At 39.8% G+C, this 14,441-nt stretch overlaps 1 protein-coding gene across 1 annotated transcript; it reads left to right on the forward strand.

Annotated features, from left to right (window-relative positions):
* Positions 1–4: 4 nt before the first annotated feature.
* GATAD1 (GATA zinc finger domain containing 1) lies at positions 5–3,658 on the forward strand. The gene is made up of 5 exons (XM_027639532.1): positions 5–281; positions 429–554; positions 880–939; positions 2,434–2,617; positions 3,362–3,658. The coding sequence occupies exons 1-5, from the start codon at positions 84–86 to the stop codon at positions 3,550–3,552; spliced, it is 759 nt and encodes a 252-aa protein (XP_027495333.1). The 5' UTR covers positions 5–83; the 3' UTR covers positions 3,553–3,658.
* Positions 3,659–14,441: the final 10,783 nt, after the last annotated feature.

Raw genomic sequence — 14,441 nt, forward strand, 5'->3', positions numbered from 1 at the left:
GAAGGGGCCGGCGCCGGGGCCCGTGAGGCCGCCGCGCTCCCGCCGCTCGCAGCCGGGCCCGCGGGCCCCGCGCCGGGCGCACGATGCCGCTGGGGCTGAAGCCCACCTGCAGCGTGTGCCGCAGCACGTCCTCCTCCATGTGGAAGAAGGGCGGGCAGGGCGAGATCCTGTGCAACAACTGCACGGCGCGCTCGGCGCCGCCCGCACCCGCCGCCTTCGCCACCACCTCGGCCGCCGCCCAGCACAGCAACGGGGGCGGCGGCGGCGGCGGCGGGAAGCAGGTGGGAAGGGTGACAAGGGTGAGGGTGACGGGGTGAGGATGAGCAGGGTGAGGGCGAGCAGGGTGAGGGCGATGGAGCTGCCGGGGCTGGGCGGGGCAGGGGTGTTTCAGTGTTCCCCCCGCGTGTTCATCCCGCCGTTCCCCCCAGAGCAAGCAGGAGATCCACCGCCGCTCCGCGCGGCTCAGGAACACCAAGTACAAGTCGGCGCCCGCCGCGGAGAAGAAGGTTTCCACGAAGGGAAAGGGCAGGAGGCACATCTTCAAGCTGAAGAACGTAAGTCGGTGTGTGGCGGAGCGGGGCGGGGACGGGAGTGGGTCCGGAGCCTGTGCCGGGCTGGGGCGGACCGGGAGCCCGCAGGAGGGGCTGTAAATATAAAGCGGTCACGAGAGTTCTGCCCTCGCTTCTCCACGTAAAGTCCTGGGGATGAAAACTGAAAACGCTGTTGTTTTCAGTTTTAAAGTAAAAGTTCTTGTGTTTGTAATTTTCTTAGAGAATAATATATCAGTATGTTGTCTAAAAAGAAAAAAAAAAATCCTGGTATTTTATGGTTGGTTGGTTTTAACGCTCTTGATTTTCTCTTTCTATGTTCTTTTCTTAGCCCATCAAGGCTCCTGAGTCCGTATCCACTATAATTACAGCAGAATCAATCTTTTATAAGGTATGGTTAATGCAAATCTGTTTGCAAAAATCATGCTGTCTCTGTTTTGAATTTCAAGAATTATCACAGACAGTGAAAGCACTAGGGATATATTTACAGAAACTGTTCTTCCTTGCCTAGCAGTTGTGTAGGATTTTGTTTTGCCTTAGTTATTGCTTTTAAGTCTTGCAAGGTAGTTTACCTAAGTAGTTTACGTAGTTACCATTGTCCCATTTGTTGTTTTTTTCTTTCAAGAAAAAGATGCATCTGGTTTCCTTAGTTTTTGCAATCAACATTTTTAAACTTTTTGATTTTCACATTGCAGAGGTCAAGCAAAACTGACTAGAGCTGACTGTGTAGATTTGTGTAATGTTTCCTACCTTAGGCACAGAGGATATTGCCCATAGAGGGGATGAGCTGCAGTGCCCCAACATCTAAACTGGTTCCTGTTTCCAAGCTGATGGAAGCAGTCTCAAACACCCGGGGAACAAGATCTGTGGACTTCTGCAATGAAAGCAGAAGGAGGACTTCTCACATCATTCATGCTTGAGGGCACCTTCACCAGTATGCCAAGATGTTAGGGTTTTGAGGTTCTGAAATTTGCTTCTGTTTCCCAGCAGTACAAGCAAACTATTTGAATTGTTTTTCCCCCCAGAGAAAATTTCAGGATAGTCACTGGAAGACTGTGCAGCCAGTGGTGGACTGAGATTCTATATACTGTCTATGGACCTGATGCTTCACACCTGACATCCCAGATGAATGTTTGTTGTTGACTAGTTCAGAAAACAATTACTGACTTGTGTGTTTTTAGCAGAAATTCCTAAGAATTATAACAAAACTTCAACTTAACCTCCATATGCAAAATATTGCTGGTTTGGTACTTTACTGTGTTGTTGTGAAGGGGATTTTTGGGGGGAGGGGTTGTGTTCTTCTTATCTGTTTTAAAAATAAAAAACAACTCTCCTGGATGATTCTTGACTAATTGATCTTGACAGTGCAGGGGCTGCATTGGGCTCTGCAACACCACTGCAGCTTGGAGTGAGTCGCCTCTGATGTGCAGCCTCAAATGTTAGAGAGCACCGTGGAAAAGGGCAGGAGGTGGATCTGTGTTTTGGAACTCTTTTGCACTCAAATGAGTGAACTTCTTCATACACAGAAAGCTGCTTCCCCTGCACACACAAGGAAACCACTACAGTTGCTTTTCCTAGAAGGTGGTGTTGCACTCTTCTGCTTTTGACAGAATGAGACCATCTTGCTCTGCAGTCAGGAGTTGTAGCCTCAAACTCCTGGATATTGGGGGACTGCACAAGCAGTGCTGATGACTGGTTAGGTGAAACAGCTGTCTTTCTTAGGCCATCCTTCTTTTGCATGTGGCTGAATTAAAGCTGCCTTTCAAGACCGGCGTAATTTGAGATGAAATTTTAGGTATCAATACCTAAAATGTGAATCAGAATCACAGAGTGAAGCTGACAAAATCAGGTTGTTTGATTTCAGTGTAATTTGTTTGTCTTCTAGGGTGTATACTATCAAATTGGAGATGTTGTCTCAGTGGTTGATGAGCAGGATGGGAAAACATACTACGCTCAGATCCGTGGGTTTATTCAGGACCAATACTGTGAAAAGAGTGCTGCACTAACCTGGCTCATTCCTACACAAGCCAGCCCCAAAGACTGTTTTGACCCAGCATCCTATATCATAGGTAATTTCTAAGCCTTCACTTTACACAAGTGTTGTATGTGGCTAGACTAATGCAGAATTGTATTTTTTAAATGAACTTTTTAGATTCTCATTTAATTTGTGCAAGTTCCACATTTAAGACCCTAATCCTGTAAGCATTTACTGTAATAGCATTTATCTTGTGTGAATAATATGATTAGCACTACTGCAGTGAGTGTGATTATCTTGTACTGTGATTATCTGAGTGTGCTCATGGGGGCAGTTACACTTTTGGGACTTTAAAGATCAAATTATTATTCCATAGGTAGGTTTATACTGTAGTAACTTTGATTCTGATATACCAGTCCAAGTTGTTTCTTTTAAAGTGACCTGAATTACCTGATCTTTATCCTGGGTATTTAAAATACACTGTGTGCAAGCACTGGCATAGAGAGTGTTTTGCTAACAATAAGAAAACTATTAATAATTCAGAAAAATCCTTTTGACAGGCAGGCCACAAAAATAGCATTCAAAATAACATACATTCAAAATAACTACAGTACTTCACATAAATAACTGAATGCTTCAGATGAAGGGGAAAAAAAAGACCAGCCCAGCAAAAATAAAGGTAGATGTTTATTGCCTAGTATTTTAGGTCCCTTGGCCAGGAAAGTCATTGATTGCAAAGGCATATTCTCTAACTGTTGTTGTTGCATATTTTTGAGTCCTGCCTACTCCAACTTTATGCCTTTAAATTTTGTCTTTGATGATTTATTTTTTTTCCTAGGACCAGAAGAAGATCTCCCAAGGAAAATGGAATATTTAGAATTTGTTTGTCACGCGCCTTCGGAATATTTCAAATCTCGATCATCTCCCTTCCCCACAGTTCCTACAAGGCCAGAGAAGGGCTATATATGGACTCATGTGGGACCTACTCCTGCAATCTCCATTAAAGAAACTGTTACCAATAATTTATAATTTTTTTTAAGGAATACTTTGGACAGGTTATTTAGTGTGTATTCTCAGGCCTGTGAGCCTCATACAAGAATTTTTAAAAAACTATAAAATATGCCATTTAACTTTATGGATTACAGGATTTATTTATTTTAAATATATCATATCTTTAAAGAGGAAGTTTCCATTCCAGTTTATGCATCATTTCAGTGCTCTGCTCTTCAGACATTATTGCTCATTTTGGGACAAACCCACAAGTTTCATGTCATCTTTTGACTTCTGAAAGTTACCTTCAGTTTTCTTACTTTCTAAATTATTTTCCAGAAAAGGAGTTAAAAGACATAATCATCCAGCACTTTATATACTTGTTTAATTTAGTTAACTGACTGCAGTTATTTACTTGTTAAATAATTTAAGACTAGGTTCAGATAAACACTAAACATGGTCAGTGATGGGTTAATGATTTTCTGTTACGTGGAAAGGAGTGATCTCCCTGGATTTCTCCAGACTGAAAACTCTCATCTGCAAGGAGGGACTTGTATTTAACAGTTATCTTTTAAGGTGAATCTGAATCTGAAACGTAACGTATGTAGCTTTCTGCTGAACTTTACATAAATTTCTTGGAAAGCTGGATGCAAATTTAAAAATTAATGTTATTTGGCTTTGCCTTCCCGGCATCCTCATGGCAGGAATGTATCTACATTTCCGGAGCAAGCCAACACTGAGGTATGATTTGAGTTTCAGATGGTTAATATTTGTGTGCACGTTAGCTTGGTCTCTTAAAATTGATTTTAAAATGTTTTTTCGGTCTTTCCAATTAGTGATGACTAAAAAAATCCTCAAGCAATTAAAATGAAAAAAAAACATTTGCTAAGGGAAATAAAAACTAATTTTATGTATTGACAGTCTCAGTATACCAATGAAAAGATGTAAATAGCAGAACAGGAGAAATGACACATACTAATGCCCAAGTTTTCTGCCCTAAACTTTTTACAAGCCAGTCAGCTCCAAACACTATGAGATGTGCTTGTATGGCCTTAATTCCCAGGGCTTACTGGTTCCTGCTGCCTGTGAAGGACAATAGGTGTAAGTGGCCTTAAATTTAAATGTACAGATCTTTTCAGCTTTTTGTTTTCTTTTTATGAACATATGTGACCATAGCACCCAGGAGCCCCAAACAATTTCAATATATTGTATGAAAGCCTGTAAAAGTTGCACTGGGCTTACGTTTTAACTTTTAGTACAGTGGGACTCATGAGAGCAGGAAGCAGATATTGTTTCAGCCTACAGCCTCTGTTATGCCCTCTTCAAATACCAGGAAGAACAGGTGGGAGTAGTTGCTGTTTACTGTCAATAGTTCAAAATGTTCCAAAGTTAGCAGTATATTGCTAATAGAGAGTTAAATTTTAATCTTCAGTTTCTTACAAAGATGAGATGTGCGCCCGTGTTCAGTGTGTTGCAGAAATTAATCCCAAGGTGACCTTGTCCTGTCCTTCCTCTCCTTTCTCTCCTTTCACTTCCTCTAGATTTTTTTCTGATTTATCTTTATTAAATTAACAACTATAAGAAGATAAAAATAACAACTCTTAAAAGATATGCATAGTAACCAGAATGATTTCCTCCACTAAAGCGTTTTCCTTCCTTTCTTTGCAGTCCACAGGGTTTTCACTTGGGATCACTGTAAAGTCACTGTGCTGCTCAGCATAATCCATGGACCTTTGCTTCTCTGTGGGCTGTCTTAGCTAGATTGGAATCATATCTTACCTTATTTATTTAGGTTGAAAAAACCTTTAAGATCATTGAGTCCAGTGAAGCTCAGGTGCTTTCCTTGTCAAATCCTCATAGGGAGAGGGAAGAAAACAATGCTTTCATTCACAGAATCGACTAGGTTGGAAAAGACCTCTGAGATCTTCCGAGTCCAACATCTGACCTAACACCACCTGGAAGTTTTGCTTTTTCGAGCTACACCATGAAAAGTACTTGCTTACCCTTTGCCTTATATTAAATTGTAATTTAAAAGGAACAATTAATTTTTAGTCAGAATACACCTTTCTTAAATTTAATGCTGCTGCTGATTCCAAGTATTATACTTCCAACTATAGTCCAAAAAGACAAAATTTTTTTTTTTTCAGAGAACTGTGGAACAACTTCTCTTAGTAAACACAGAGCATTTTTATTTTAGTTTTTTATTATACAGGGAAATGTAAAAAAATAATACAAATAGGCAAAAATTATGGTGATAAGATCTCTAAAGAGAGTGGATCCGCAAGCAGTGACTGTTATTAAAGCATTATAACTTTATTTATAGGTATTTGAATGGTTGCATTGTCCTGGTTTTCTTGTGTTCAGAACATCACCCAGTTACATGGGGAAATGACTGACTCTCCAGACAGCATCTTAGGGATGGAGATAGCTGAAGAATGAGACCTCTGAGAGCAGTGTCTCTCTCTGAAAATTTCCTATGTTAAAAAAATGAAGAACAAAAGGAAGACTTGCAAAATGGACTCAACAGCAGAAGGGATATCAAGATCCCATGGGATTGTGCTTCGATGCCCTGCAACTGAAGAAGCTGAGCAGGTCACCCATTTCTCTCCCTTTCCTTATTTGGCATCCCCTGTGCCAAAACGTAGGTAGGTTTCAAACTCGCATCACTGGACTGTAAGTGGATACACTACTGCTGAATTTATGGCCTTGTGTTAAGCTTCAGAGCTTTGTGACCAGCCAGCAGTTGTTTTCATTAAGGCATTTTAGTTCTAAAGATGGAACATGTTGCTAAGAGCTGAAATCCACGGAGCTTGTATAATATCACTGAGTAATGCATAGTACATGTGGTCTGTGCCCTGAGGCATAACACTGCAGCTCCTTCTGCCTGCAGGAAACTTGTGGGAGGAGTGGCCCACCCTTTCACCTGAACTTTACCAAAACAGTACATAGTGGAGAGCAGTTTGCGTTTGGGCAATGGCTTTGTTGGGAGCACAGTGCTACTCTCTTCTAGGAAAAAGTGATGCAAACACAATGGATAAATAAGCATGTGGCTCCTTGGGCTGCTTTTGAAATGAAGCAAGGGTTCCCCTCTTGCTGCCCTACTGTCCCACACAACAATCAGTCACCCTGGCAAAGTTTGGATACACACAAAACCCAGGAAACTGACCCCCGTGGTTTGGACTTAGCCATAGGTATCCAATCCAATCCGATAGCCTTGCTTTGAGGTAATGCAGCCTTATGAATATTATACAAGAAGCAAAGAGCACAATTTATTGTGATTGGCAATATATTGTATATTATGATAAATAAACACCTTAAATGGTCTTATAGAACTGAGAACAAAAATATTAATATAGTATTGTAGTTTCAACTGCTCTTTACACTTACTGAATTACAAAGATCAGAAAAATCATAATTTTATTCTGTTTTCACACAGATAGAATTGGTACATCTTTTAGCTAACAGAGTACATCTCTCCAAAATTATAAATGAGCATTATGTTCAAGTAGAAATACTTATACAGTAGTTAATAGTTGTTAATAGTTATTTTTGTGTGCCCCCCACCACAGAGTCTTGTGATCATTGACAACAGAATTTTGCATTTGGCAACTGTCTCACCCACACAGTCACACTCATTATTGGAAAATTGCTTTCTTTTTTTTTTTTTTTTTCAGCCCTTCTAGCTGGTGATTTGTTATTCTTGCATTTGGTTTACAGCTTCGGTGAGATTATTTTTCTTCTCTATTTCAGTAACTTCAGTCTCAATAACAACTTCTTCATGGACGACATCTCCAGGTGGTTCATGCATCTTTATGAAACACTGAAGTACTTTGATGTCTGTTTAACAAAACAGAAGTAAAACTGGAATCTAGTTGTGGACAGCTAGGTTGGTTTTACCTGAAAATACCAAGATTATCCTGTGCTGGGCGTTGCCCCTGTAGCTGACCCGGAACAGTAAACTCAGGCATCTGTTTGCTTACATATGACTATTTGGGCTCCTGCAAAATCTTCTGAACTCCTTCATTTAGGGAGAACAGAGCAGGAGTGTTCCTCTTTTTTCATTAAGCAGTTTAGGTTTTCTTTAGGGGCAAAGTTGCATTCTTTGGAGGACAGCAGGAACTGTGTTCATGGTCCTTGTGTCCACTTCCTTCCTGAAGACCATCCCCTCTGCCTTTTTTGGTGTAATGTACCTTGCTGTAAACCAGCCCTGTCAGCTGATCCAGGTTCAAAACACACACAAGCTATTTTTTTTTTGATTAACATAAATCTTTCTCTAGGGAATTTCAGTAGGAATGTTTATTTTTGTCTTCAGAAGGTCAAACTCTGATAATCCTTTTCAATGTTTGTAGTATCCTACACAATTGATGTTCCCTTTCATTCTGATTAGGTCACATTTTGATAAAATCACATGGTAAGGCTTCTTGTGGCAGTGAATCTGAATTATGTAAGCAGAATTTGGGAACCCCTTCTCTCCCAAGCCCAGATTTCAGTAGGCCATTAAGAATCAAAGCAAAGATAACCTGTCCTTTTAATCAGTGTGCCCTTCTCAGGAGTATCTATTTCCCAAATTGTGGGAATCTATGTAGGGAATTTTCTAGTTACCTCTCCTCAAGGAGTTAGGACATGGCAGAGTAAAGATGTCATCTTGCTCATCCTGCATACAGAGGTAGAATTCCAGGAGATCTTTCCTGTTCGGTTTCCTGGTGGGATGCCTGTTTCCCCAGGATCTTGCTAGCCCATCTTCTGTTTCACTGATGGTTGTTTTGGACCGGGTTGTTTTTATCACGTGTTTCTCACCTTCCAAAATGTCACAAAAGAGCTACTTACCATGAACTTCAGGGTGAGAATCAACTGTAGCAGCATAATGAATGACCAAGGGAAAGCTTCATCAATGCTGCTCAAAAAACAAAGCCTGTGAGATCTCCATGAGATCTCCATGATCTCTGTGCACCTGTTGGTTCAGCGCTGGGTGCATAAGCCAGCTATAAAGTCTGGCTGCACAAAGTAGTCATGGCATAAGTGTTTAAAAATTAAATACACATTCAACAAAACATCATCATTTATAAGCAAATAAAAGGTAGTAAATCTTATTGAAAATCTTACCTGTGTTCATCTTCTCATACAACCAAGAGTGGGATGGTCATACAGAGTGTGAGAAAGCAAAGCCTTTTGTGTCAGGAGAATCAATAGTTCTCCATGGTGCTGATCCTGATAACTTCTGTTTTGCTCTTCCTGCTTCTTTAGAGCTCTGTTTCTAAAGTGCTTTGTAACAGACTGCTGCTAGGCAAGATAACAGATTTGTCTCTTTTCATGAGAAGCTGACTGCAAACTGTGGAGGAAATGGAAGTAGATTTGGCATTTTATTGGTGGCCAAAACAAAACCGAAAGCAACCACTTCATGCCTGATAAGTTTGCAGGGCCTGACTAGGGCTTAATTGCTCCTTTGGTAAGTGGAAATGGTATGTTGAAACTTAACATATCCATATAAGGCTATACCTAGAAACAAATACTGTGGGACAATGACAGGAAGGCATTGCAATATGCAGCTTCGGTAGGCTTTCTAATCAAGCTTAACCTGTTTGGCAGGACTAACAGCTCACCTTGAATAAGTTGAGACCATCAGAAAAGAAACTAAAACATTCACCTCAGCTTTCAGTTACCAACAATATTTTTGACCATCTTACTGCAGTACTTCAAGGCAGAAGAAAGTCTGTCTCTTATGGAAAATTAGTGTAAAACTCAGTGCAAGATCTGGGGGAACTCTATTTCACAGATCTTTTAACAAGACAAAAGAAAAAAAAATCACATTACCGCCATAAAGAGTGGCATGTGTGATACACCGTTGCCAATTCTCATGTAGAGCAAAGATCCCTCTGTTGATCTGTCTGCATCAACCGTCTGCTCCTTGGTCAGACCGACTGGGAACGGAGGCAGAAGTTTCAAGTTAACATAAGAACAGATATTTTGGGGCAAACCTAAATTCTGTGTAGAAGTCCACCTCCAGCAATGGCCAAATCCCAGCTTCTGATGCCTCAGGAAGGGTATTAAGACTATGGGAATCACCATATTACTGCCTGAAACACATTTCAGAGGTGCATGTTTAGGGCTCCTCGGCAGACTGAAGCACTTTTCCAGTTCTGCTGTATCCTTTTTGATGCAATGGGACATGAACAGTACATAACCTTCAACAGCACACATGCAGGAACAGCAAGGGGTTTTTTTTAAAAAACAGAATACTTCCTGAAGTATTTTCTATTTCTTTTCTTATAATTTCTAACATGCACATTCTTTTTAACAACAGGCTCGTATTTCATGGGGGATTATCACTGAAGAGTAATGAGCACTAGACTCTATAATATTTTTTTCTTTGCTTTTATCTAATAGGAAATTTCATCTGCCAAGTGCAGTCGGCAAGTTTTGTGAAGGTCTTCTGTAGTATTTTATTACCAACCCTTGTTTTTACAGGCCCGAAAAGCTTACTCATTAGGGATTTTTGCTGTTCCACTGTTCACTCTCTATCAAGATCAGGTGAGGATTTTAAACACCACTGATCTCTGTACACAGCACTAGTGTGACACATCCACAGTGCTGGGACACAGGTTCTGTGCTCTGCAGAACAAGAAAGACATGGACATACTGGAACAAGTCCAGTGAAGGGTCTCAACAACGATTAAGGGACCAGAATATCTGAAATACAAGGAGAGGGTGAGAGCTGGGACTGTTCAGCATGGAACAGAAATGACTCAGGGGGGGATCTTATTGGAGTATATAAATACTGGACAAAAGCATTTACCAAAAGTATAGGGATCCACAGCGAGACAATCCTACTGTGCCTCTATAGCAGCAGTCTGTTAATTTTGCAGTTCTAGTTTTCTCTCAACAAACCTAAATAATTGAGCAAATAGGGAATTAATTCTGCAAATACTTAAAAAACCACTCCAACAAATATCAAAAACAAAGCAAAAAAGTCCCCATAAAATGCTGTCAATTGAGCATACATTACAGATCTCCAAGAGGTTTTTATAGTTAATGTATGAAAATGCTATCCAGTCAATACAGGCACACAGAAATAATCTGAAAGGGAGCTGAGGGCAAAAAGTACTCGCTTGGCATGATATACAAAAAGATGTATACAATACTTGAGAGTTGAGGATGTTTAGAGAGAGCTCATGAATATAAAAAACATTTTGCCAGACACAAAAGTGTAGCAAAATTTGAGTATTCCCTGATTCAGTACTCTCAGTATTCTGATTAAAATATACAGTCCATAATATATAGTAATATGCATAACAATTGCACAAGCTTTCAAGACTAAATGTTTCAACATGGGGCGTTGCATTATTACTTCATGCTTGGGATAAACTTGAAATTAAATAATTATGTTTTGTTTCTGTATTTTTAATGTTTGGAAAACCACCCACCGCAAATTCTCACTCCACCCAGGACTTCTCCAAATCAGATTATTTGCAAAGACCAACTCCCAAAGAACTCTAGAAAATAAAGTTCAGTGATGAGGAAGCCCTGATACTTAACTTTCCCTTCCACAAGGGAAGTGCAATGTCTCAATGTCAGTGGGTACTGTGAGCAAGACCTTCACAAGCAGTGAACTTTCAGTGTATTGCCTTTGATTCCAGCTACAAGAAGAAATTACATGAGAGCATATTTAGTGTATGTGACCTCTGATGTGTCATAAGCAGAAGATGCTGACTGAGGCTTTTACTGATTGTTCATAGGTTCAACTGCTCTGGGATGGCAGTTTCACAATTGCTTTTCTAGCCTAGTTCCTCCAGCTATTTATGATATTACACGTACCCAAAGAAGCTGTCTATAATATGATTCATGAGAACATTTTCGGCTCCAGAAGGCTGACGAACACATGCAGAGCTCTAAAGAGTTAATCTGGTCTGTGATCCATCCTGACAGCCACAGTGACACAGCAGGGATGTGGGCTGCCTCCCTCTGCTAGGATAAAGTGGGAGGGTCTGAATGCTCAGGCTCCCATGGGCTGGCAAAGACACAGACAGATGGTGTCTAAACATAGCACCATGCTGATCAAGCAATTAGATAACTAGGACAGCTTCAATATATCTAAAAAAATATGTTAGGCACACATTTGTGTGTATCCAAAACACCTGCTTTTTTATATGTCACCTTCCTTGAAACTGAGCTTTCTAAGTGACCTGCCTTGTAACAATATGCTTTGTCTACTGTTAAACCTCATTGTCTATCCTGGAACAGGACACAAGAAGTCCCTCTCGCTTCATGTTTTGAAACATCATTACCATCATCACCACATCTTTGGTAAAATGTTTTACTGTGCTGTCGTATTGTTTTACCTGTCTTGCCACTGTTGGATCTTTTCAAGGAAGAGCACAAACACTTCAGTGTGTGTGCATTTATAATTTTCCATCAAGTGAGTGAATTATGAGTATCAAGACAAAAAAATCAGGAAACAATTTAGCCTGGTGAGCAATATTTTGTGGACATTTACAAAACCAAGCATTTCCACAGGGAAGAAAAGCAGTCTAAAATACAGAAAGGAATGTTAGGAAAAAAAAAATTATATGTGACAAGCAACACTGTCCTCATTTATGCAGTCCCAGTCAGAACAGAATCACTAATCATGCTAAGTATTTTGAACTAATTAGGTTTACTAAACTCTGGAAAAGTTACATTTGTAATTTTTTGTTTGTTGGTAATTTCTTATTAGCTAGAACTAAGAAAACCCCTCTTCAAAATCACATTGGGCATATTTCTTTAATTATCTGAGTAGGTTGTAACAGTAGCATTGTTTCTCTTCTGATGGTCAGAACAATATCTTTTTACACTTTGAATTCCATTACAATCTACAGAGAAAGAAACTCGATCTTGAAAAAAAATTTAATATCTGTTCTTCATAAAATACAGTGAGGGAGTTTCTCTGCATTTTGTTACAGTGCCCAGATTATAAAATCAGGTCCTGTTGCCAGAGTTGGACCCACTTGAGTCACAAGATTGAAAATCTGCAGAGATGAAACCATACATGTGCTTCAATGCTGAGAACATATGCTGCTTACAAAACAACAAGGAAAGCGTGAAAATCTGAGATCAGTGTTATTGATACCTGCTTTTTAGCTCTCTGTAATGCAGCTTCTAATTTTTCAACTGTTAACTGAAAAGGGTGACTTTCTTCATCAGTCACCTACAGAAGAAAAAAAATCAGCAAGATAAAAAGACTGAGCTTTCCAAAGGAAAACCAATGTTATACAACTTATGTGACAGAAACATCTTGCAATGCTTACGGGAAAACATTTGCAAACCAAATTTACTCATAGTAGGAGTGACAGAGCTGACAAATTATAATCCGGTCTGTCAGTGTGCACAGAATGGACACAATCCTGCACATCTGATGGCAGCAGCCTGCTGCCATGCTGCAGTCTCAGAAAGAGATGGGCTGTCTCGAAAAGCTCTTCACAGGTCCCATCTCTTCATTTGGCCTCAGTATGAGTTACCATGGAGCAGCATCTGACTTGCTCCTTTGTATGAAACTTTGTTCAATCCCTCTTCACATTCACCTCTACAGCCACTTAAAACATGGCGAACCAAGAAAGAAATGACACTTTTATATAAGAAAGGTGAATGTAAGGTTAGAGGTAATCTAGGGCATGGCTCTAATGCTAAACAAACACGTATCCACTTCTAAAAAATAAGCATGATGCAAATGGCACAGTTGTATTGACAGCAGTGGAGCTTTGTAGAAATACAATAAGGATTTTTAGTTTCAAAACCTACTGAAGCAAGAGTTGAGCAAGAATAAATAGCAATAGCTTAGTAAAAATGAGGAAATCAGGGGGATTAACTGCTTCAAGCCAAGGCTTGTAGCATATCCATACAGGCTGCACCTGTACCAGGTTGCAAGAATAAACAGACAGGTTATACGTTCTTTGGCCCAGGGAATAGAAACTACAAATAGACAGCATGAACAATATAATCACATGGTGAATATGATGTGTTCTAATTACTGACACAGCATAGTACATTTCAATGAATTGAATAAGAAGTTGGAACATGAAGTAGCACCATACAACTAAACATTTAGGAGCAGCTTAAGGAAGGCTGCTACTACCAATGCACCTGAATAAGTGATCAGAGGAAGCTGAGAACTTTATCTCAGCACAGAAAGGGTAATAATGCCTAATAGCTCAAAGAAGTACTGGTGTGAAAAGACACATAACAGCTATGAAAAACCATCAAAAACCTGTTTTCTAATTGAAAAATTACCTACCTCAGGCATGTAGATAGTAGGGAAGGAGGACTAGTGAAAAACCAACCAAGCTAAACCCTCCAGTATTGGCAAAATGCTGTGAAAGGGTTGTGTAGACTCATGGGAAACATCTCTAGTTTTCTTTCCTGTCCCCCTCTTCTTTCCTCCTCCTCTGTTAAGACCTATTTATCGATGTATCAGCTTCTCCATGCAAGACAATAGTGAATAATTTCAGGATGTAACATCAGAAAGCTTTCAAGCATCAGAAATGCTTTTTATGGTCTCCAAGAAGAAAAGGTAGGGATAAGAAGGTACTACTTCTGAAATGTAACTTGATATTCTTCTGATTAATAAACAGTGGCATAAAACAAGATACAATTATCTTGGTTGGGTTTTTTTTTTTGCTATAGTTATTCTGAAAGTATTAGTCTAGCTGCCTACCAACAAACACATAAAGGACCACCCTCCTCTAAGCCCTCCAAAGGCCATTAGAGAATGGTTTTATAGTTTTTTTAAAAAAAAAAACATTTCCACCATTAGATATTACAGTTTATTTGAACAGATTCTATTTTTGTGAGGGAATTAATAGGGACGGGAAATCATTGTTAGGATTTGGCAACTATATTGATAAAACCCAAGATTTAAAAGTTTATGTGATAAACAACAGGACAGAACATAACCAATG

Source organism: Corapipo altera, unplaced genomic scaffold, assembly GCF_003945725.1.
Source record: "Corapipo altera isolate COAL_440 unplaced genomic scaffold, ASM394572v1 44, whole genome shotgun sequence".
Taxonomy (NCBI): domain Eukaryota; kingdom Metazoa; phylum Chordata; class Aves; order Passeriformes; family Pipridae; genus Corapipo; species Corapipo altera.